This window comes from Rutidosis leptorrhynchoides, chromosome 3, assembly GCF_046630445.1.
Source record: "Rutidosis leptorrhynchoides isolate AG116_Rl617_1_P2 chromosome 3, CSIRO_AGI_Rlap_v1, whole genome shotgun sequence".
NCBI lineage: Eukaryota > Viridiplantae > Streptophyta > Magnoliopsida > Asterales > Asteraceae > Rutidosis > Rutidosis leptorrhynchoides.
Window position 1 is genome coordinate 172812206 of NC_092335.1, and position 24825 is coordinate 172837030.

Here is a 24825-nt window from a genome sequence, read left to right on the forward strand (position 1 = left end):
TGCCAACATAAGGTAGCATATTCAGCAACTTCGACACCACTATTAACACGAAGCTATACCCCTACTAATTTTAGGGTTTCTTGAAACGATCCCAACTAATTTGAGTAAACCTAAGTGACACCCAAACCACCTCCTTGATTACAAACATCCGAAAAAATACTCTACAACACGCCTATCAACACGTCAATTTGAAGACGACATCACCTCCGGTGAAAATCTATCCAAAATCAAACTAGATATATCCTATTTTAATTCAATTTGTGAATATTAATTTGTTGTGAATAAAGAATACGAGTATTTTTTTAATCCAGTTGAATAAAAAATACTCGTATTTGGCTGCAAGAATTGGCGAAAACAAAAATAGGTTTAGAAGGGTTTAGCGCCACGCTTCTGTCACATTACCTCCCTCACAAACACAAACCCCTCAGAATCAAAGACTAACTTTCGCATCGTGGTAATATTTCGACCTATATCTAAATATCTATGCATACATGCTTACAAATCCATTTAATTTCTTCAAGTATGTAATAAATAGCCCCAAATTAGCATGTGGAGAAACATATGTAACCGACCTTCAATTAACAAGCTAAAACCCCTTGCTGACAGAAAAATATATAAACAAACCCAATTTCTTTCACAAATTAGACATTTTGAGCTGCACCCATATCATAATTCATCATTTGGAGTCAAGGGTATTCGACAAAATTGTATCTTGGGTGATTCTATTTTTGGGAGTTTTAAGATTTCTTTAGGTTTATTACATGGGTATTATAAGGGTTCTGCTAGTAGTTCAGCTGCAGCTGAAGAGATTGTATCTACTGGAGAAGAAGATACTGATGACATTCTAGAATTGGTACACAATTTGAATAAGGAGATCAATGTGGTTGAATTGAAAAGTAACGATTTTGATAACTTGAAACAGCCAGAATTGGTGAAAGAAGGGAAGAATTGTGGGGCGTATGCTGAAATAATGCCTGAATCGTTGAAGAATGAGTACGGATTTCAGCATTCGAAAGTTTCTCAGTTTGTTATTGCTCATTCTTTGGCTAGTCAACGACGACTTAAGCCGTTGCGATCGATTTTCATTCAAATGCTGCAACAAGATGGTACCTTTTTGTTAATCTAATATATATGTAGATGAAAAATGTAGGAATTTCCTTGACCTACACATTAGTCAATTTAGTTATTAAACTTACTAAAAGTACTTTACCTAATATAATTTCTAATGTTACAAAATACTAGCAGCTTACTTTTTCGAATGTTGCACACATTCATGTTAATCAACATTTATATATATCTTTTTTTCTAATAGGTGCTGGCTCAGGGCCTTTAAATTGTGAGCTGCTTTCGTTGCATTTTAAGGGTTGGGATGCTAATGAAATCGTTTGGGACATGTTGGCATTTGCGTACGCTAAATTAGAGATGGTTCATGATGCTCTTTATGTTATATCTAATATGAAAGATTTGAACATTCAGCCATCAATATTGACTTACAACAGCTTATTGTACAATTTAAGGCACTCTAATATCATCTTGGATGTCTACAACGACATCAAAGAAAGTGGGGTCCTCACGAGCAAACAGACGAACTCCATACTTATAGACGCCTTGTGTAAACAATTTATGATGCAAGAAGCAGTCACCCATCTTCACGAAACAAACGATGTTGTTTCGTTCAATACAATCATGTCAAGTTTCTCTAAATTGGGATTTGTTGATATCGCGCAATCGATTTTGTGTTTAATGTTGAAGTTTGGAGTACATCCTGATACATACAGTTATAATATTCTCATTAACGGGTTATGTTTAGCGGGTTCAATTGAAGACGCATTGAAATTGACGTATGACATGGATAAACATGGTGTGGGGCCCGATACAATTACATACAACACAATTTCTAAAGGTTTTCGTGTACTCGGTATAATAGACGGGGCACTTAATTCGATTCAACAAATGGTGATAAACGGGTTGAAGCCCGATAGTATTACATATACGTTACTTATATGCGGGTATTGCCAGGCTGGAAAAGTTGAGGAAAGACGTAAATTGCGAGACGAGATGATTTCAAATGGATTTAATCTAAATTATATATCGTATAGCGTTTTGGTGAGTAGTTTATGTAAGATTGGCCTTGTCGAAAAAGCTTTGTTTTTGTTGTATGAGATGGAAATAGTCGGTTTGAAACCCGATGATGTCATGTATTCGACCGTCATATATCATCAATGCAAACAAGGTGACATTCAAACGGCGAGTAAACTATCTCTAACAGAAGCCTTTCAAAAATCACAGCTACAATTTCTTCACCAGGTTTGCTTCGTACTCAATTTGATTTGAGATTTTCCTGGCTGAAAGAATTTCTTAACTGCTGTTGTGCTTGCAAACCTTGATTATACGAAGCAATTCGTGATGATAACGTGTTATAATTCAGTAGGCTTATAACTACCTTTGTTATAATTCAGTAGGCTTATAACTACATTTGTTATAATTCAGTAGGCTTATAACTACCTTTAGTGGCCTATGTTCAATTTATGTGAAAAAAGAAAGAAGAGAGTAAATTCTTATTGAAGAATGGTGTACATACTGATTACAATCGATAACATACTTATAGTACAATAATTCACTGTGTAGTTAGGTGGAACAGTAATATCCGTGATCCACCAAATATATTGATTCACCAAATTTTACTTTATCAAAAGTGTCGACTACTACACCATGACACTTGACTTATAACAAATATCAATATTTATATTTATAAAAATATACACAAGATGCAAATTGATAACTTACCAAGATATTTCTCCAAAATTCCACACTTATTTGCAAATGAACTAGTATTACTTCGGCCCATCATTTGCACACATCGGCCCAGAAGAAACAGTGGGCTCAGCCACATCCAAAGAACTTGTATCCAACCTCTCTGATCTGACCTCTGTTACGACTTGCAACATTTGATCTTTCTACAAATCCATGAAGATTGAAGGCTGACTTCAACTGCCACATTCACATGCGCACATAAGGTAGCATATTCAGCAACTTCGACACCACTATTAACACGAAGCTCTACCCCTACTAATTTTAGGGTTTCTTGAAACCATCCCAACTGATTTGAGTAAACCTAAGTGACACCCAAACCACCTCCTTGATTACAAACATCCGAAAAATACTCTACAACACGCCTATCAACACGTCGATTTGAAGACGACATCACCTCCGGTGAAAATCTATCCAAAATCAAACTAGAAATATCCGATTTTAATTCAATTTGTGAATGTTAATTTGTTGTGAATAAAGAATACGAGTATTTTTTTAATCCAGTTGAATAAAAAATACTCGTATTTGGCTGCAAGAAATGGCAAAAACAAAAATAGGTTTAGAAGGGTTTAGCGCCACGCTTCTGTCACATTACCTCCCTCACAAACACAAACCCCTCAGAATCAAAGACTAACTTTCGCATCGTGGTAATATTTCGACCTATACTTAAATATCTATGCATACATGCTTACAAATCCATTTAATTTCTTCAGGTACATAATAAATAGCCCCAAATTAGCATGTGGAGAAACATATGTAACCGACCTTCAATTAACAAGCTAAAACCCCTTGCTGACATAAAAATATATAAACAAACCCAATTTCTTTCACAAATTAGACATTTTGAGCTGCACCCATATCATAATTCATCATTTGGAGTCAAGGGTATTCGACAAAATTGTATCTTGGGTGATTCTATTTTTGGGAGTTTTAAGGTTTCTTTAGGTTTATTACATGGGTATTATAAGGGTTCTGCTAGTAGTTCAGCTGCAGCTGAAGAGATTGTATCTACTGAAGAAGAAGATACTGATGTCATTCTAGAATTGGTACACAATTTGAATAAGGAGATAAATGTGGTTGAATTGAAAAGTAACGATTTTGATAACTTGAAACAGCCAGAATTGGTGAAAGAAGGGAAGAATTATGGGGCGTATGCTGAAATAATGCCCGAATCGTTGAAGAATGAGTACGGATTTCAGCATTCGAAAGTTTCTCAGTTTGTTATTGCTCATTCTTTGGCTAGTCAACGACGACTTAAGCCGTTGCGATTGATTTTCATTCAAATGCTGCAACAAGATGGTACCTTTTTGTTATTGCTTATCGTGTCGGAAACATATAAAGATTAAAGTTTAAATTTGGTTGGAAATTTCTGGGTTGTCACATTAATTGGATATCAACAAAAAGGCCCAACCATTTAAAAGAAACAAGCCCAACTAGAAACTGACGGCCCAACATAAATCATGAATTGTTCTCGGCCCAAATTGCATAATAAGGATTACGACCCAATTGCTTGTCAAATGGTAGGGTTATCGAGAACATGTACTTGTATCAGAAAGTACATAGATTCTTATTTATATCCCAATTATCATAAAGTTGTCGTTATCTCATGCACATACATCTATTGCTTACCATTATCCTTAAATTATGATATTAGAAAATTTAAACGATGTCGTGTGGTAGGAAGTATCCTAAAATCTGAAAACTTTTCTTCAAGAAATATCACATCAATATTTTGACTCTTATGTATAGACCCATCACTCGATAAACTTTTCACTTTCATGATATACCTTTATACATACATATACATATATAACTTTCATGCATCAAATATGTATACCTATAGTAATTTTGACTATTAGTTAGTTATTAGAAAATTAATAACTAAATTTGTTTAATCTAAATTTATTTTTAGCAAAAGCTGTATTACATAAAGTAGTTCATATTCATAATGTTCATAAAAGAATTCATGGTGGAACATACCTTTTTCTTATTATTTATTAAAAACAAAACCATAGCTCTCAATATCGAAAAGGACTAAAAATCATCTTTCTTGTGGTCTTAAAACACATAACAACCAAGTTGTGTTATTAAAAAATATATATATAAACAAGTGGGGTTATCAGTTTAAGGGTTGTCGGCCAATACTTAGTCCCACTTGTTTGATTAGTAAACGCCAATAATCTTCATTCTATAAACAAGTGGCCAGCTAATTTGATCCTTTCTATCCCATCGAAAGCTACACATATATTATTAATAATCTCCTATTAAATTGCATCGTTGGTGAGTGGGGTTTTTTTTTTATTACTTGTCGGCCATAATGTTAGTAAAGAACATGCAGGATCAAATTTGGCATTATAATATCATTTACCAACCATAGACTCAAATTCAAAGTGGTTGTTGTGGTTTTGCTTATACGGTGAACAAGAGTCTTCCATAGCAGCAGTAGATTTCGTCGGAGGAAGTTCCGTCGGAGGTAGTGATCGACAGTGGTTAGTTCTAAAAAGACTTTCTAACTTTCTGGTGTTTACAAACTTGATTTTATTTAACATACGAGTGAAGGTTTGTATATAATTTCAAGACTTACCTGAATGCTAGCAGCAGAATCGATAGATCGGTCGGTCGGAAAGACTATCTCTAACAGAAGCCTTTCAAAAATCACAGCTACAATTTCTTCACCAGGTTTGCTTCGTACTCAATTTGATTTGAGCTTTTCCTGGCTGAAAGAATTTCTTAACTGCTGTTGTGCTTGCAAACCTTGATTATACGGAGCAATTCGTGATGATAACGTGTTATAATTCAGTAGGCTTATAACTACCTTTGTTATAATTCAGTAGGCTTATAACTACATTTGTTATAATTCAGTAGGCTTATAACTACCTTTAGTGGCCTATGTTCAATTTATGTGAAAGAAGAAAGAAGAGAGTAAATTCTTATTGAAGAATGGTGTACATACTGATTACAATCGATAACATACTTATAGTACAATAATTCACTGTGCAGTTAGGTGGAACAGTAATATCCGTGATCCACCAAATATATTGATTCACCAAATTTTACTTTATCAAAAGTGTCGGCCACTACACCATGACACTTGACTTATAACAAATATCAATATTTATATTTATAAAAATATACACAAGATGCAAATTGATAACTTACCAAGATATTTCTCCAAAATGCCACACTTATTTGCAAATGAACTAGTATTACTTCGGCCCATCATTTGCACACATCGGCCCAGAAGAAACAGTGGGCTCAGCCCCATCCAAAGAACTTGTATCCAACCTCTCTGATCTGACCTCTGTTACGACTTGCAACATTTGATCTTTCCACAAATCTATGAAGATTGAAGGCTGACTTCAACTGCCACATTCACATGCGCACATAAGGTAGCATATTCAGCAACTTCGACACCACTATTAACACAAAGCTCTACCCCTACTAATTTTAGGGTTTCTTGAAACGATCTCAACTGATTTGAGTAAACCTAAGTGACACCCAAACCACCTCTTTGATTACAAACATCCGAAAAAATACTCTACAACACGCCTATCAACACGTCGATTTGAAGACGACATCACCTCCGGTGAAAATCTATCCAAAATCAAACTAGAAATATCCGATTTTAATTCAATTTGTGAATGTTAATTTGTTGTGAATAAAGAATACGAGTATTTTTTTTAATCCAGTTGAATAAAAAATACTCGTATTTGGCTACAAGAGTTGGCGAAAACAAAAATAGGTTTAGAAGGGTTTAGCGCCACGCTTCTGTCACATTACCTCCCTCACAAACACAAACCCCTCAGAATCAAAGACTAACTTTCGCATCGTGGTAATATTTCGACCTATACTTAAATATCTATGCATACATGCTTACAAATCCATTTAATTTCTTCAAGTATGTAATAAATAGCCCCAAATTAGCATGTGGAGAAACATATGTAACCGACCTTCAATTAACAAGCTAAAACCCCTTGCTGACAGAAAAATATATAAATAAACCCAATTTCTTTCACAAATTAGACATTTTGAGCTGCACCCATATCATAATTCATCATTTGGAGTCAAGGGTATTCGACAAAATTGTATCTTGGGTGATTCTATTTTTGGGAGTTTTAAGGTTTCTTTAGGTTTATTACATGGGTATTATAAGGGTTCTGCTAGTAGTTCAGCTGCAGCTGAAGAGATTGTATCTACTGAAGAAGAAGATACTGATGACATTCTAGAATTGGTACACAATTTGAATAAGGAGATCAATGTGGTTGAATTGAAAAGTAACGATTTTGATAACTTGAAACAGCCAGAATTGGTGAAAGAAGGGAAGAATTGTGGGGCGTATGCTGAAATAATGCCCGAATCGTTGAAGAATGAGTACGGATTTCAGCATTCGAAAGTTTCTCAGTTTGTTATTGCTCATTCTTTGGCTAGTCAACGACGACTTAAGCCGTTGCGATCGATTTTCATTCAAATGCTGCAACAAGATGGTACCTTTTTGTTAATCTAATATATATGTAGATGAAAAATGTAGGAATTGCCTTGACCTACACATTAGTCAATTTAGTTATTAAACTTACTAAAAGTACTTTACCTAATATAATTTCTAATGTTACAAAATACTAGCAGCTTACTTTTTCGAATGTTGCACACATTCATGTTAATCAACATTTATATATTTCTTTTTTTCTAATAGGCGCTGGCTCAGGGCCTTTAAATTGTGAGCTGCTTTCGTTGCATTTTAAGGGTTGGGATGCTAATGAAATCGTTTGGGACATGTTGGCATTTGCGTACGCTAAATTAGAGATGGTTCATGATGCTCTTTATGTTATATCTAATATGAAAGATTTGAACATTCAGCCATCAATATTGACTTACAACAGCTTATTGTACAATTTTAGGCACTCTAATATCATCTTGGATGTCTACAACGACATCAAAGAAAGTGGGGTCTGCACGAGCAAACAGACGAACTCCATACTTATAGACGCCTTGTGTAAACAATCTATGATGCAAGAAGCAGTCACCCATCTTCACGAAACAAACGATGTTGTTTCGTTCAATACAATCATGTCAAGTTTCTCTAAATTGGGATTTGTTGATATCGCGCAATCGATTTTGTGTTTAATGTTGAAGTTTGGAGTACATCCTGATACATACAGTTATAATATTCTCATTAACGGGTTATGTTTAGCGGGTTCAATTGAAGACGCGTTGAAATTGACGTATGACATGGATAAACATGGTGTGGGGCCCGAAACAATAACATACAACACGATTTCTAAAGGTTTTCGTGTACTCGGTATAATAGGCGGGGCACTTAATTCGATTCAACAAATGGTGATAAACGGGTTGAAGCCCGATAGTATTACATATACGTTACTTATATGCGGGTATTGCCAGGCTGGCAAAGTTGAGGAAAGCCGTAAATTGCGAGACGAGATGATTTCAAATGGATTTAATCTAAATTATATATCGTAGCGTTTTGGTGAGTAGTTTATGTAAGACTGGCCTTGTCGAAAAAGCTTTGTTTTTGTTGTATGAGATGGAAATAGTAGGTTTGAAACCCGATGATGTCATGTATTCGACCGTCATATATCATCTATGCAAACAAGGTGACATTCAAACGGCGAGTAAACTTTACGTTGAAATGTTTAGTAAGAAGATATTTCCGGCTACGTTTTCTCAACGGGCGATTTTGATCGGCCTCTGTGGGACCCGGTCGTTATCGGAGGCAAGGATGTATTTCGATACGTTATCTAGTAATTGCGATAATCGGGATATTGTTCTTTACAATATCATGATCAATAAATACGCGAAACTCGGTATGACTTGTGAAACTCTACATTTGTTTGATAAGATAATAGAGAAAGGGATTAATCCTACTATCGTCACGTTTAATTCGTTAATCTATGGATTTTGCAAAAGTAGACAATTAAACGAGGCGTTAAGGACCTTTGATAACATTAGGGATCATGGATTAGTACATAATGTTATAACGTACACAACGCTTATGAATTTTTTTGGCGAAGAGCGAAATTTAAGAGCGATGCGTGATTTGGAGGTGGAAATGCAAGCGAATGGTGTAGAACCGACTTGCGTTACGTATACGGTAAATATAAAGGGTCTTTGTATACAATGGAAGCTTAAAGAATGTTTAATTGTTCTTAATGAAATGTTTTCGCGAGGTTTGTATCCCGATGAAGTTTCGTACAACGTTTTAATTCAACGTTTTTGTAAAGCGCGTAAAATACGGGAAGCGTTTGAGTTACATAACGAAATGATAACACGGGATTTGAAGCCGGATGCGGTTACGTATAATATTCTTATTAATGGTTTATGTGTGTATGGTAATTTACATGATGCCGATAAGTTGTTTATGAATTTACGAAAGGGTAACTTTCGGTTAACAAAAGCGGCTTATACTATACTTATTAAAGCACATTGTGTAAAGGGGGATGTAAATAGAGTATTGGTTGTGTTTTTTGAAATGATGAAGATGGAATTTAATGTAACGATTAGAGATTATAGTTCGATTATTAATTGGTTGTGCAAAAGACGTTTAACGAATGAAGCTAAGATTTTTTTCAATTTGATGTTTGTTAATGGTGTTCGACCTGATCATCAGCTTTATATGGTGATGTTGTATGCGTTTCGCTTAGCTGGCGATCTCGATTCGGTAGACGAGCTCATCCCTAATATGATTAAGTGTGGATTAGATATTTCTTAAATGTATATTGAAGATATCATCCATAAACATTTGGATGAAATTCTTTGGATCGACCTTAAAAAGGAAAACGGTTGTGTAGGATCCGTTTTAACGCTTCGCTAGATGTATGAATGTCTCTGAAGCCATAGGAAGCTCGTCTCTCGAAACTATCATATCCTATATATCTATCCACCAGATTCTATTGTAAGTAATTTATATTTACTTTTTATATTTAGTAGTGGCAAATTGGGCGGGTTGTGTAACCGTACCGTATGGGCTAAGGTCACAACATGTAGTTATTTGGGACTTGAAGCATTTCTTGTCCAAGATTTTAATTAATGTGCCAAATCGATTACCAAATCATATTATTTTAATAATCTGATTTTAGATAACATGGTTTCAAAGGTTTTATGCATTAAATCTACTCTTTGAATGGGTCCCGAATTGTTTGACCATTTGACCCTGATACTTTGTTTTTTGGTTAACTTGTTTGACCTGTTAGAGATAGCAAGTAACCTTACAAAATAGCACCTACAAATTTATAGCATTATTTTGTAACTTTGGACTTAATACAATGCCCTATTGTCTTCCTCATTAGAATCCCTTAAAACAGGATTCAGCGCTCTCAAAAAGTTATTCTGTTTAACCAAGTATAATATCGTTACCTTACCTAAAATAAGTTACAGTTTTTATGATTGCTTTTAACGCTTTGATATTTTGGTTGCTCAATCAATAAAATATATTCTTATTTTGGCCATATAACATTTCTAAATGCATGAGTTATATATATATATATATATATATAATATAATATATAATTGAATATGTTGCCGGGTCAATGTTTACATTAATATACATGAGAAACTAGTGCAGAGACCCGTGGAATCACGGGATTTTTAAGAAATTTTTTTTGAATGATATGTAGGTGGATGAAACCCATTCTTTATTATCTTCAGACTATATATATAATTATAAAAACCAACATCAGTGTCAAAATAAAGTACAAAATTAGAAGATGAAAAACATAAGCAATCATACAAGGAGACCAATAAATCAACCATATATAGTGCAAAACATACTATAAAAAGTTGCTGAATATACTTACAAATACCGGTTGAAGGTAGGCCTCAAATGTCAGTTACAATGAGAGAACCGATAAGCTTTAAAAAAATAGAAACATACCAATACCAAGTCTTCCTCAAAGTTAAACATATAAAGAACCTTGCAGTTTGCCTTCTTATGCCCAATTGGCCCTCAAAACTTGCTGCCAAATTATCTTGCTTGCTACCATTTACACTCACATCCCAAACTGCTTATGCATTAGAGTTAGAATTTGTAGACGTCGAAATCATATTTCCACCCCATTATTCCTTCATTACCACGTAACGATGCATGATCAAAGAGTCATATTACATATGTGCAAGTGCCAAGCCCATCACCAACATTTCCACCTTTCACTTTGCCTTTTGTAGCCTTTTGTAGCACCATAGGGTTAGTGACCCAACCATTTTGCCACCTTCAAAAAATTAAGACGTTATATTTGACCCAAGCATTTTTCCACCTCAAATGCTTAAGATAGAGTACATGAATCTACTTACTGACCATTGAAAGTAAAACTTTCATACTATTCCAAAATCTTTCATTTTCATTTTGACTTCAAAATTAGCCATTAGCAAGTATGACTAATTTTAGGATTTAATATTTACCAGTTAGTTTCAACAACATTAGAATTACCAAAGTACCAAACCATCATCCTTTTGGTCTTCATTAGCCTGCATACAACTAAAGCACGTTTTTGTAAGAATTCCACACAGAGTATAACAAATCAAAGATGAATTGATAATTACATGTCATGTGCAAATCAAAGATGCATTATAGTAAGAGTATGTATTAAAAGAACATTCAGCATCACACTAAGAGTATGCTAAAACATTCAACACATCCAATTTCTTTGTAAGTAGAAATAGGCTTGCTACCAAATCAAATAATTTAGAAAGCCTCAAGAGGATCCAAATAATTACATACATGAACCGTAGAAATAAAATAATCAAAGATTTGAAATTTCTTTTTTCAAACTTACACAGATTAGCATCCCAATAAAAGTTAAATTGAAGTAGTCACTTTTTTCAAACTTATACAGATTAGCATCCCAATAAAAGTTAAATTGAACTACTAAAATCATATAAAATATGGAGTATTAAATTTCTTATTTGGTAACTCAGTCTCAATTTCGAGTAAAATAACCTCAATCGAGAAGAGGAATACACACATTTTTGATGAAAAGTCCTCCAAATTTGAAATCGTCTTGATCTCCTGTATCCATTACGAACTACCATCAAACTCGTTTATCAAAAAGATTTGCCATCTTTAAATGTTTAAGTTTCCTTGTTGCCATCTACATGCACAATATATATTTCATCACTTAGTACAAAGACAAATACATAAAAATAAAGTCGAACAAAATCATGTATATATGTTATTCTTTGTTACCGTCTGAATAGAAAGTATGTTAGGGTTTAAGAGATGAATGGATAATCAAATAACGCCAATAAATATTGAAACTTAAAAGATTGACTTACCAAAAGGAATCGTGAAGAAACAACACATATTCGATACGACAACACATATCCGATACAACAACAAAAAATGGAACCCAAATTACCACCTACTAACTCAATGTTAGGAACATAATTTTCACCCACACAGCCTATACATAACTCAAAATGTCAACTACTCCCATGAATGCAGTTGGACATTAAGAACTCTTTATGTTTAAGAGATAAAGCAAATATGCAATGTTCAAACATCAGAGCATAGTATTACAAAGATATGGGTTACTGGAACTCTGGAAGACAATAGACACCCTTTCATACCAAATGTGGAAAATATTTAACATAACAAATGAAATTATTTACTTTACTCCTAAAAAGAAACTTATTTAAAACACATAACATGAAATATAGTAAATGGGTCCAGATTACAACTTACAACTAATGCTACTTTAAAACTTGCACATAATACCATTTCATATCTTACAAAAATTGTACCTATAAATATACGTAACAAAATCCTCACCTACAAATTTCATCATATAATAGAAGTCGGAACAATACCTCACCATTGTAATTTGACTTCAGAATTAACTACAAAAATGAAGAAATAGATGTGAATGGTAAATCAGATAAGGCTAATAAAAATCTGAAACTTCTAAAATCGATTTACCTTAAACATCATACAACCTGAATCAGCACCCAGAAATATCATAAAATAACAAAAGAAAAAATCAAAACCCTATTTTCAATAAACATAAAAAAAAAAAAATAAAAATAAAAATCTAAAGCGAATCGACTAACCTGTGTAAGATTTCTTCAAAAAGTAAAAATTAGGGCAAATCGACTGATTAAGGGTTTATTTATATGGCGGTGAGATTAATGGCACTTGTAGATGGCAGCAACGGTGGTGGTGGCAGCTGTAGATGATGGCGGTGCTGGCGGCGGCTGCAGATGATGGCGGTGATGGTGGTTGTAGGAGAAATTCATAGAGAAGAAGTTGAAGAAGATGAATTGCAGAGAAATTTGAAATTGAGATATTGAATCGTGCCTAACCTAATTTAAATGCTTCCTATACAGATTGGCTAGTAGAAAGGCGTGCACGCGTGTGGTGGGGTTTTCAAGAGAAGCATTCTCTGTATCTGTCTTGTACCCGTATTTGTCCTTTTTATTTGTCCGGTTATTTTTTTTAAAATACGTTTTTTTTTAAATACTTAAAAATGTTACTACCTCCGTCCCATCACAGGTGTCCACCTTTCTATTTTGAGATGTTTCATTTCAAGTGTTCACTTTGTGTTTCAACCAATGAGAAGAGGTTATTCTGGAGAGAGAAGATTTCTGATTGGTGGAGAATGAAGTTAGTGGAATTTCCTAAAATTGTGTGCAAAAAGTAAGTGGACACTTGTAATGGGACGGAGGGAGTATTTATTTGATGATGTAAGCAATGTTATCTATTGTTGTGACAAGTGTCCAATATTTTTTTTAACCTAAAGTTTAAATTACAAAATGATGTCATTGACATGGCCTTTTCATAGAATGTAATAGATAGATTATAGTCACGATTGCAAGTCTATCAATTCTAATATGGAATCAGAGGTGATGATATAGGTCCTTCAATCAAGAAAATTTATTTATATTTTAGCAATATAATTTTTTATTTTATTGATATTTAATGCACGACTTATTTATAAAATTAAAAATAATTGAACAGAAAGGTGTTTCCGGGTCAATATAAGATTGTATTTGATACTGTTGCATCCATTGGTAGAAGCGTTTGATCCAAGATTAATGGTGCCTCGTGCAGTTGCCCGTGTCATCAATTTTACTACCATGAAGGTATCTCAGTTTTTTTAATTGCTAATAATACCATTTTTTATTGTTACAGTTTTACGTCTTGACAATGTGCTTTCAATTATAGATATCTGTGACTGTATGACCTTCAGAGTTAAAATACTCGTGCATGGGTCAAACTGGGTACTCTTATGTAGTGGTGGCAAAGGGTAAACTGGGTAATATTAATGTATATAGCAGAATAACAGAATTTGTACAAATAGGGTGACTTTGATTGTACAAATAAATTCTGATGCACTTTCCATGTGTAAGTGATGTTTCAACAGTGTTGTAAACGTCGGCCGTCTCGGCTGACTAGTCGGTTTGATGACTAGTCCTTCCCGTTTCGCCCAAAAACGTCTGGTTAGTTGGTCTAACACTAAAAAAGTCAGGTCAAAGTCGGTCTGAGTTTGGCCGGTATGCAGTGGCGAAAATACATGGGGGCAGGGGGGCGCCTGCCCCCAGTGGTTTATTTTTTTTTTCAGTGTTAAAATTTTGAGTTTTTCGACTTTGCCCCCGGTGGATTTTTTTTTTGCCCCAAAACCAACATTTTTTGCCCCAAAACCTACATATTTTGCCCCAAAACCTTTGAATTTTGCCTAAAATTCTCCAACTTAAGCCCCAAAACCTTCAAATTTTGTCCAAAAACCTTCAACTATTGCCCAAAAACCTTCATATTTGCCCAAAAACCTCAAATTTTTTCCTCGAAACTTCAATATTTTGTCCAAAAAATTACTACGGTTTAAATTTTTTTTTTGCCCCTGGTGAAAAAAAAATCCTAGTTCGGCCACTGCCGGTATGTTTTTCTTTGAACCGGTTACTGTTTCTGATCTTTTACATATTTGGTGTTATGGTATAAATTAAGTTGGGATTGTGATAATAATCTTATTAAATTCGTACACTTATAGTGTAAATTTATAATTTGTATATGCATGTACCAGTCATTTATAATCATCAATGGTTGTTGACACATAGTAAATGCTCGTGTTGGTGTCCCTTAGGTATATCTTTTTACAGATAGTGGTACATTTTGTACTGCTAGAGGTTATTTATATTTTTATTGATTTTTTTTCCCTTCTTAATAGTTTTGACATAAAAAACTTTGTCATGAAATGTTTCAAATGATCACATAAATACTTTTTATTTATTTCTGTACATGTTTGGATCTAATCCGCAAATGTTCAAGTCAATTTCCATTTGATGCAGCATTTCTTAAAGACTCAAACATGCAAGTTTGGTCCCAGGTGCAGATTCGATCACCTAAAAGATAAAGTTGCTTCATTGGTAGGTTTGTTTGCGTTGTGATCGATGAATCATTTCATACCTATATTCGTTCTAACTATTTATTTGCTTATTAATGCATCTGCAGTCCTAAAACCAGATTTGAAGTTCAAATAGAATGCACTACAATTTTTTTTTTCTTTTTTTTTTTTTTAATTTTAGCTAGGATTATATTTTGAAACAAGGCAAAAAGCAGACTGCATTACACATGAAAGACAAAATTTCATTCCTCGTCCCTGAACTTTATATCAACTTTGACTGCTCGTCCTTTTTCTTTTTTTTTGTGCATCCCTCGTCCAAAATGTATCACAATTCTACATCTCTCGTCCTCCCGTCTATTTTCTGTGTATTTTTCCGTTAAATGAAGTCATGTGCTAAGCATGTGAGGGTATTTTAGTCTTATTCTCTTTTTCCCCTTCACCCCTTTGTCTGTATATAATACAGATACATATACTAATATAATACAGATCCAAAAATTCAGTTGATGAACTCAGGCATCAAAAACACTTGAATCTTCTTCATAAAGCATCGAATAACACATTAGATGAAGCAATATAGATCAAACAGCAGCATAGAACTCGAATTTGATCATGAACAATTTGGTTGACTTTTTACTCGAAGTTTGACCTTCAAATTCGAACTCGAATCTTCGAGTTGAGATCTATAATTTTGCATACACCATCACGAGATGAATTACAACGATTCTACATTTTTACATTTCAATGGCGTTGTACATCTAAGATTTACAACATAGGATGCTGATTAATCTTGTGTATATGTTTGTTACTGTAATGTTTCCAACCTGACCCAGATCGATGGATGCATATATATATATATATATATACAGTAGAACAATATCCAGCAGCACAAAGCATCTACTATACATTAGCTAGCTGCAACCCAAGTTTGGAACTCAGCCACATAAAGATGCTTGTGTTTGACCACCTATCAACAACATATCTACGTACGTCTTCAACCGTGACCCATTTCTTGCATTTTTCCTTATAGATATATAATTAGCAGCTGACATAAGGGAGGGTGGGTGAGTCGATGAACACCCCGCCCAGCAATTTCTTTCTTTCTTTGCAACAAACAAAAAAACCTAATAATGTTAGCCGCCAGTTTTTGTAGAAGAAAAAATACATCATAGTCTGTCTATTGAAAGGATGCACCCATTCAGATTGATGCTCAACAACAACTCGTCGATACCTTTCCAGATCTGTCGATTCATCGTCGTCAGGTACTTAAGGTTTTGTTTTTATTGTTAATTTAAGTTATATTTAATAAATCAATTACCTTTATTTCGAAATTGAAGTTATCTAGGGTTTTCTAGCTTTTTGATTTTATAAATTGATTTAGGATTTTCAATCGGATCAGGAGGATGAGAAGAAGGAAGTTGTGGCTTCTAGGTCTGAAGGGAATCAAAATCGGAATAATCACAAGGGAGAGGGATTAGTAGGCGATGAAAATTGTGCAATATGTTTGAATAAGAAAGAGGAATGAATTTGATTATATTAGGGTTTATGATTTATGATTTTGGGACTAAAATGAAGAAGTTTAATGACTTTTTTACCCCCACATGCTTCGCACTTGATAGGAGGTAACGGCAAAATAGCCGGGAGGACGAGGGATGTAGGTTTCTGACATATTGGGACGAGGGATGTATAAAAAAAAAGAAAAAGGACGGGGAGTCAAAGTTGATGTAAAGTTCAGGGACGGGGAATGAAATTTTGTCTTAAACATTCAAAAGTTAGGTAGGGTTTGTTGGTTTGTGAACTAACAATTAGATTTTTGTTTCACAAAAAAGGTAGCAAGAAAGTGAAGAAAAAGGGATCCAAACAACGTAAAAGTTACCAATGTATTTTCTGTTCATATAATGCTACAATTCAGCAAGTCCTTTTCATGATCATTTGTAAGTTATTTACTTTTTATTATTACAAGAGTTATTGTTGTTGGTTTCGGAATCATAATTTTTGAGAAACATCAATTATCTCTTGCACACCAAGTGTTTGGTAAAATACCTGAATGAAAAAATGAAGTTTAGCAATGCTAGCAATGCTTCGATTTTGTTGCTTTTAAGATTGTATAAGCTATTCCATACTTCTAAATAAATTGAGAAGCTTGCAAACTTTTGTATAGTTGTTTATTGTCTATGTGCAATTGTGAGTGTGATTTTAGTGTTACACAAAAATTGTCATGGATGATCATTAATATTTTTTTAGAACGGCAATTTCGGCATCGAATCCTCTCATTTGCCACCCACGCACCCGTTAGGAAGAAACTCCTCGCATCCATCGCGCAAAGCGTACCCAGAATGCTTTAGGTTAACTGCTTGGCGTGCACAGAGTGAAGGATACCAGAGACACAACCTTGGAGAAAACTCCCCTCAGGATTTGAACCTGCACCTATTTTTTCAAGGATACAAGCTCACAACCAACTGAGGCTTTTTACCACTCAACCAATGGTTCGGTGGTGGATGATCATTAATATTGAGAAGTCAAATAACAAAGTCATGTTATTATTTTACCCGTGTGTGTTTATAGCGACTGTTTAAAGAAGTGTTTCTTATAAACCTGCTTAAATGTTTTCTTCTGCTCTTTGTGTGATCTGTTTAGTAATTTTAATGTTTTACCCTTCTTTTTTAATTGTGTGTTTCTTAAAGTACCTGCAGCTTATCTGAATCGTTTGTTGTTATAGTTTTCTGATTAACATTAGTATATCTTATTGCTTTTGATTTTGTTCTTTACTATATGGGGTTTAATTTTGTTCTTTATTATGTATGAGTTAGAATTTAGCAACAGTTAGGTTTTGACCTATTTGTTTAAATACATCAGTCTATACACACCCATTGGCATTTTATGATTAAAAAGATTATCATCCCAAAGGATGGAACAAGCTTTTTCTTTTGTTTGGACAAATTTGAAAGATGTGAATATATGATTAGTTAGCATAAAACACTACTTATTAAATTTTGTCAGTTAAAGGTACAGAAAAGAAAGAGATCAAGTAATTTGACTAATAGTCAAACAATTTGATATACAAATACACACCATATCATAATAGCATTTTGGTATCCAGTTCACTAGATTGCATTTTGATATACGTATTGAATTTACTGGATGTGTGCCAGAGGGTTTGCAATTGTTAGTGAACAAGTTATTAACAACATTGTTCTGTTGTGGTAGTATGTGCAATCATTTTGTTAATCGTTATTGTTTGGTCTCTCATTATGTTATTCTGGATGTTTTATGTGCAGCCATGGGTATGCTTTTTCTTCCTAGTTTAGTGAAGTTTAAATGTCCACAATCTGTTTTTCTTGCTGAAGCGGCTTTTGGTGGGCATGTGGTCTCTTCTTTGGTTTCAATGTGCGAGTGATCCACCTCGGTCACAGCATCCAAAAGCTGCCGCATCAGGGTTCGGTTTATCACTGCTTCCAGTCAGAGATGGTCAAAGTCAAAGTCAAAAAAGTAAAAACGACAAAAGTCAAAATCTTTGTAAGCTTACCCGTATGGGCTATTGTTGCTAAAGTTGCAGATTCGGATCTTTCGAGTCCCGATAGCTGGAGAGCAGTGTTTTTCATTCCTGGATTGCTCTGCATTCTGAGTTCGGTTGTATTTTTGTTATTTTCAACAGGGGAGAGGATATTTGATTGAGGCAAGTCTGTTTTAATTAAATTAATCTTATTAGTTATTACTATCTTAGAGCTTATATATTTATACAATCTATACCTATACCTATTAATGATTATTAATGCTGTTTTACAGCATTACAATTTTTGCAATACAAATATGGTCGACTTTTACACAGAACTTGAACCCAACTACAGAGGGGGTAAATTAGTGAAATTAGGGACAGGAGGGGTAAAAACTAAAAAAAACCTTATTTTTTAGTAATATTTTTTTTCCTTTAGTGTAAATTTTTCCCCCGAAAAAGGGGCGAACTCCCCCTCCGGAGTACCTTAAGTACTGCCCCTGCTTTTACATTATAGTGCGTATGTACTCCTTTAGTCAAAAGTTATCTTCATATTTTAGTTTGTTTGATACTTTCGGTAGACCATTGGACATGAGGCAATTTTTATGGAAATTTGTTGAATAAAAATATCAGCTGTATTTGTAACCCAGTGTAATGTTTTAAATCTTATTATATTTCATATACTATTTGAAAAACTTGCCTACTGCCCTGTGAGATTACTGTTTCCATTGTCCTGAATTGTCCTTTTACACTATTTTCGAGGGTACTTTGGCCATTTCACAAAACCTCCCAGCCTCATCTCTATATTTTTATTAACAAAATGTATCTGTTAATGTTTTAAGTAAATGATATGAATGATAACGATGGATTCGCAGTTGAATATCCTGTTTATCTGTTATAATGATGAGGTGTTTTTTGAAAACAAAAAGCTGTATGTATACGCGATTAGTAAGAGCAATGCAAGTAAAATGAATGCAAATTAGCACGACAGGTATCCTTTTATGTGCAATCATTTTGTTAATCGTTATTGTTTGGTCTCTCATTATGTTATTCCGGATGTTTTTATGTGGAGAGCATCTAGAAATAGACTTCCCACCAGGCTCAATTTACCGGCGAAAGGTATCGGGATTGAAAGCTTGGGCTGTGCCATTTGTGATCACAGTTATCAGACTTTAGAACATCTACTGTTTGAATGTAGTGTGGCTAAACAACTTTGGGTGATGGTTGGTATGTGGCTTGATTTTAAGTTCCTTTATTTACTAAATGGAATGATTGGTGGGCCTGGTTCATTGGTTGGCAAACAAACTTGGATTCGAAGAGCAAGGTGTACGTTGTTATTTCGTGTCTCTTTTGGCATTTATGGAAGCTCCGGAACAACACTTTATTCAAATCGCAAGTGGCTAAGAGGAATTTAGTGTCCGACTCAATTTGTTTATAGTCATTAAAATTGGGTGAATAATAGAGGCAAATCAAACTTTAGTTGGTTAGAGTCGCTAAAAAGCCATCGTAATTTTCAGGGCCGTCTCAACAATTTAAAGGCCACATATACGTTAAATTTTTTTACTACGCATAAAAAAATAATACTACAATTTATCCATTTATTTACTTACATTGTATTTATCTACTCCAAAAACCAGATATTTTAACTTTAATTGACAATTTTTATTTGATTTAATTAAATATATTGAAAAAAATATTTGCATATTCAAAATTTTGGGCTTCTAAATTTTTGGACCATAGGCGGTTGCTTATCTTGCCTATGTTTAAAGACACCTCTGGTAATTTTCAGAGTTCTCTTTCGGTTGTAACCTTGTTTGGCGGTTCCTCTGATGCCTCACTAGGGGCCTGTTTGTTTATAAATAAAATTGCCGTTTTGAAAAAAAAAAAAATAATAAATATATTCTCTCTTTCACAAAGAAAAAACCATTTTAATACATTTTTTTGGGTACGAAAGTGTCTTTTAGACTTGGAGATGGTTTAATACTTCAATTTTTCTATCTGTATTTATAAAATCAAAAGTACGGAAAGTACTCCGTTGAAATTAGTTCGAGTTGTAGCATCCAACCCGAATAGCCCTGTCCATATAGATATGAAGTCAAAACTTGAGATATTCTGCTAGCATGTTCAATTTGATTAGTACTCGTTCTTCGTTGATTTGATCAACCATTGCATGTTAAAAATCAATTAATGTCAAATCTAGTTAGCTTTTTTTTTTTTCAGCGAAAAAAACTTGATATAAAAGGGTTCTTTCGTCAATAAATGAAAGAACCGGGGAATGAACAAATACTAAAAACTATCGAGCAAAAACATGCAAAAAGCCTAAAAGCTAAACCACTACCTTGAACTAACAAAAAGTTCAAGAATATACAAACATGACGTACATTTATGAGTACATTTTATCATTCAAATTAACGAGTAAGGTCAAGAATAGATAATATGCATGTATTAAGTTGAAAAATGAAAAGTATATATTAGTTGTCGCGTGCTGTCATGGGCGCGGCGAATAAACCAAAGCATGCAATATATATAGATTTTTTATTACTGTAATATAAATATAAATAAATCAATGTTTTATAGGATAAGATGGAAAATGTCAAAAACAAACCCCTTGCATTTACGCTGTGTTCTCGAGTTTTTTTTAAGTAGAAAAGAATGGGATGGAAAAGAGAAGGGAGAATAAGGATGGAAAGGATTGTGATATAAAATATTTTATAGGAATTCTCGAGTACAAAGGAAAGTAAATGAAAAGAAGGGATAGTAATTACGGTATCTGTATATTGGTGCGATGCGTGCAAGATACTGATAAATTATATACTTGTAAAAAAATCATATTAATCCGTAGAGCATATACTCCATGATTGTGTACTTTCAAAGAGTACAAAATATATTGTTTTTGAATACAAATTTCATGCATGCCTTTATGTTGTTGACTTTTAAAAGATTAAGTACATGTAATCACCTACTGCAACTGCTGTAAAGCACCTACTGCAACTATGCCGGAAACGTTTTGGAGATTGCTTTCATAAAACATGAATAAAATACAAAAAATAATAAGGTTACATGGGATAAATTAGTACGTATATACACAAAACAATTGTTATCAGCTCAAATCCTTCCAAAATTGGGCGGATAGTAATGTGAATAAAAAGCCTATGGACTATCACCTCAAACCTTCTCCTATCCTTTCTTTTCTTTTCTTAAAAAAAACTCAAGAATGGTTGTTTAGAACACTATCCCTTGATCCCCTTTCCTTTCCCTTTAAAAAAAATCTCAAGAATGCAGCGAACAAGAGACATTTTGTGAAAAATATCTTGCGTTTGACAATATATAATTTGAAAACACTAAATTTAATTCGTAAATGTACACACAAATGAGATTCTTCTTTTCAGGACACTAGAGACGGCAAGTATTAATTTAAATTTTTTTTTTTAGAACGGCAAGTATTAATGTTTTAGTGTATGTGGCCTAATCATGGAGTATTATCGAATGACCGTTATGTTTACGATCCTTAATGTGGACACTCTTAGATGTGCTGGTAATAAGGTTTGTATATTTGACGTTTTGTAAGAATATCACTAGGTTAGTTATTAAGTCTTCTTGTGATGATACATTTTGTAAAATAAATCCACTACAAATTTGTAAAATATCAAAAATAAATCCACTACACATACGGTATGTGATAAGCAGTTTTATGATCATAATCTCGATTCACCTACACAATCCCATTACTAAAGTCACCAACCATATAAATGGTACACAACATTAATTAAATTATATTTATATTATATTCACAATATGCTCTTTAAAATACTACTTAGCTTGCCAGAAAAAAGTACGTAGTCACTCAACATACTCCGTATTACAAAACACCTTTGAATAAAGAGTTAATTTTAATAATTGTTTGAAATTTACTCGTAATACACAGTACTTTATTGACTTTGAGAAAACGTCAAACGTTTTCTTGCATGCTAGTTGATCAAGGTTGCATGTATCTATCAACCTCCAAACAAAAGAACAAAGTCAAATAATTCTATTATCTGATCAAACAAATACATCTAAATGTTATTAAACCACCAATCACGCGTTTTACAACTTACTATAAATTCCATCCCCATATCCTTTCTTTAACATTCCATTTCACAATTCCTTCACATAATCTATTAGTTATTTTCAAAACAAATGGCTTCCAAAAATACGTTTTCACCCATCTGCTTATTGCTACTTCTCATTGTTACCAACTATACACCATCTCAAGCGCAACTATCTACCACATTCTACGACGATACATGTCCCAATGCATTAAGTACAATCAGGACCTCCATCCGAACAGCCATATCTCGTGAACGTCGCATGGCAGCTTCGTTACTTCGTCTTCACTTCCACGATTGCTTCGTTCAGGTAATAACTAAGTAAATAAGTAATGCCTCCTGAATGAATGATTAAGTGGGGAATCATATTCAACATTCATTGTGTTTATTTGTAAACTCCTAATGACAAATATTAGCAGGGCTAAATGAAACCAAAATATGTGTTATTGAAAGTTGATATTCTCATAAGCATTAAGCACACATTTATTTATTTAAATAACCTTTTTAAATTATATACTCGTAGAAAACAATTATATCTTTTATTTATTCATGTAAATAAATGTTAACACGTTAACTTTTAATAAAATAAGTCATTCATTTTAACGAGGTTGAATAAGAACCTTTAAATCAATCAGATTATAAACTATATATAAACAATTTAGTGCTTAATCATTTATATTTTATCAATTAAAGCACTTAAATATTACTCATCCTTATATAACATCTGCACATATAGTTAGTTTTCAGTTGATTTGAATATATCCTATGTAACGTTTTTGAACATGTTATGCAGGGTTGTGACGCGTCAATCTTACTAGATGATGGTCCTTCAATAGTAAGTGAAAAGAATGCTTTTCCTAACAAGAATTCAGTTAGAGGTTACGAAGTAATAGAAGCTGCAAAGTCTGAGGTTGAGAAATTATGTCCTGGTGTTGTATCATGTGCTGATGTACTGACTTTGGCTGCTCGTGATGCATCTGAAATGGTTGGTGGTCCATCTTGGTCAGTCAAGCTCGGAAGAAGAGATTCAACCACTGCTAACAAGGTTCTAGCAGAAACCGGTGCTCTTCCTGGTTTCACAGCTCCATTAGAATCACTTATTTCAACCTTTGATAATGTTGGACTCAACACAAGGGACATGGTTGCACTATCAGGTGATTATTTATTACACAATATAATTTGCCTTATAAAAACATTATGACTTAGTAATTGTTTTTTAGGCAAAAAAAAAAAAAAAAAACATTATGATTTATTAAATGTTACTCTCCGTCTCAAATAAATGTCTTTGGTGTCTTTTACGTAAAATTAAGAGTCTAAAGTCACTTTATCCCTTAATTTAGACATATACTTCGAGTAAAAGTATAGTTAATGGTAAAAAGGTTAATTTTCTACTCATATTCTTTAAAGTGGAGACTTATTTTGCGATGAATATAGTATTAATTAGCAAAAAATTAATAATATATTGATATTGACAATGCAGGAGCTCATACTTTAGGACAAGCTCAATGCTTTACATTTCGCGACAGGATATATAGCAATGGATCAAATATTGATGCTGGATTTGCTAGCACTCGTAGACGTCGTTGCCCTACAATCGATGGGAATACGAATCTAGCAGCACTAGATTTGGTGACACCGAATTCGTTTGACAACAACTACTTCAAGAATTTGATACAAAAGAAGGGTCTACTTGAATCAGATCAAGTGCTTTTCAGTGGCGGATCAACTGATAGCATCGTTACGGAATATAGCAACAATCGTAACAAGTTCAATTCGGATTTTGCAGCTGCAATGATCAAGATGAGTGAAATTAAGCCATTAATGGGCCAGGAAGGACTAATAAGGAGAATTTGCAGTGCTCTTCCTTAATTATTTTCCGTTCTTCATATAATACGTTCTTTGATTTATTTATCTCATTCTTTTCAAGTGTAACAAGTGTAACTACGTATACTTTATACTATATACTCTATATAAAATAAATAAAGCCATATTAATGTTAGTTGATCGCACTGTTTGCGTTTTACGTACAAGACAAAACTGCTAGTTTACTACAGAGTATATTCTTTTGGACATATATTCATCCTTAATTACA

At 33.7% G+C, this 24825-nt stretch overlaps 1 protein-coding gene, 1 long non-coding RNA gene and 1 pseudogene across 6 annotated transcripts; 2 read left to right on the plus strand and 1 right to left on the minus strand.

The window, feature by feature from the left end:
- The first annotated feature begins 3551 nt into the window (after nucleotides 1-3551).
- LOC139900615 (uncharacterized) lies at nucleotides 3552-9535 on the plus strand (annotated as a pseudogene).
- A 995-nt stretch (nucleotides 9536-10530) lies between these two features.
- LOC139897009 (uncharacterized) lies at nucleotides 10531-13236 on the minus strand. Of its 5 annotated transcripts, none has more exons than XR_011776418.1 (6): nucleotides 12868-13236; nucleotides 12737-12753; nucleotides 12628-12657; nucleotides 11784-11909; nucleotides 11221-11296; nucleotides 10531-11030 (listed from the first exon to the last, which is right to left on the minus strand). It is a non-coding gene; the product is annotated as an uncharacterized lncRNA (long non-coding RNA). The 5 variants fall into 5 exon arrangements; XR_011776416.1 differs by having other exon boundaries at nucleotides 12590-12657; XR_011776417.1 differs by having other exon boundaries at nucleotides 12628-12753.
- A 9569-nt stretch (nucleotides 13237-22805) lies between these two features.
- Nucleotides 22806-24713, plus strand: LOC139897010 (lignin-forming anionic peroxidase-like). The gene is made up of 3 exons (XM_071879650.1): nucleotides 22806-23043; nucleotides 23527-23887; nucleotides 24214-24713. The coding sequence occupies exons 1-3, from the start codon at nucleotides 22825-22827 to the stop codon at nucleotides 24600-24602; spliced, it is 969 nt and encodes a 322-aa protein (XP_071735751.1). The 5' UTR covers nucleotides 22806-22824; the 3' UTR covers nucleotides 24603-24713.
- The last annotated feature ends 112 nt before the right edge of the window (nucleotides 24714-24825 follow it).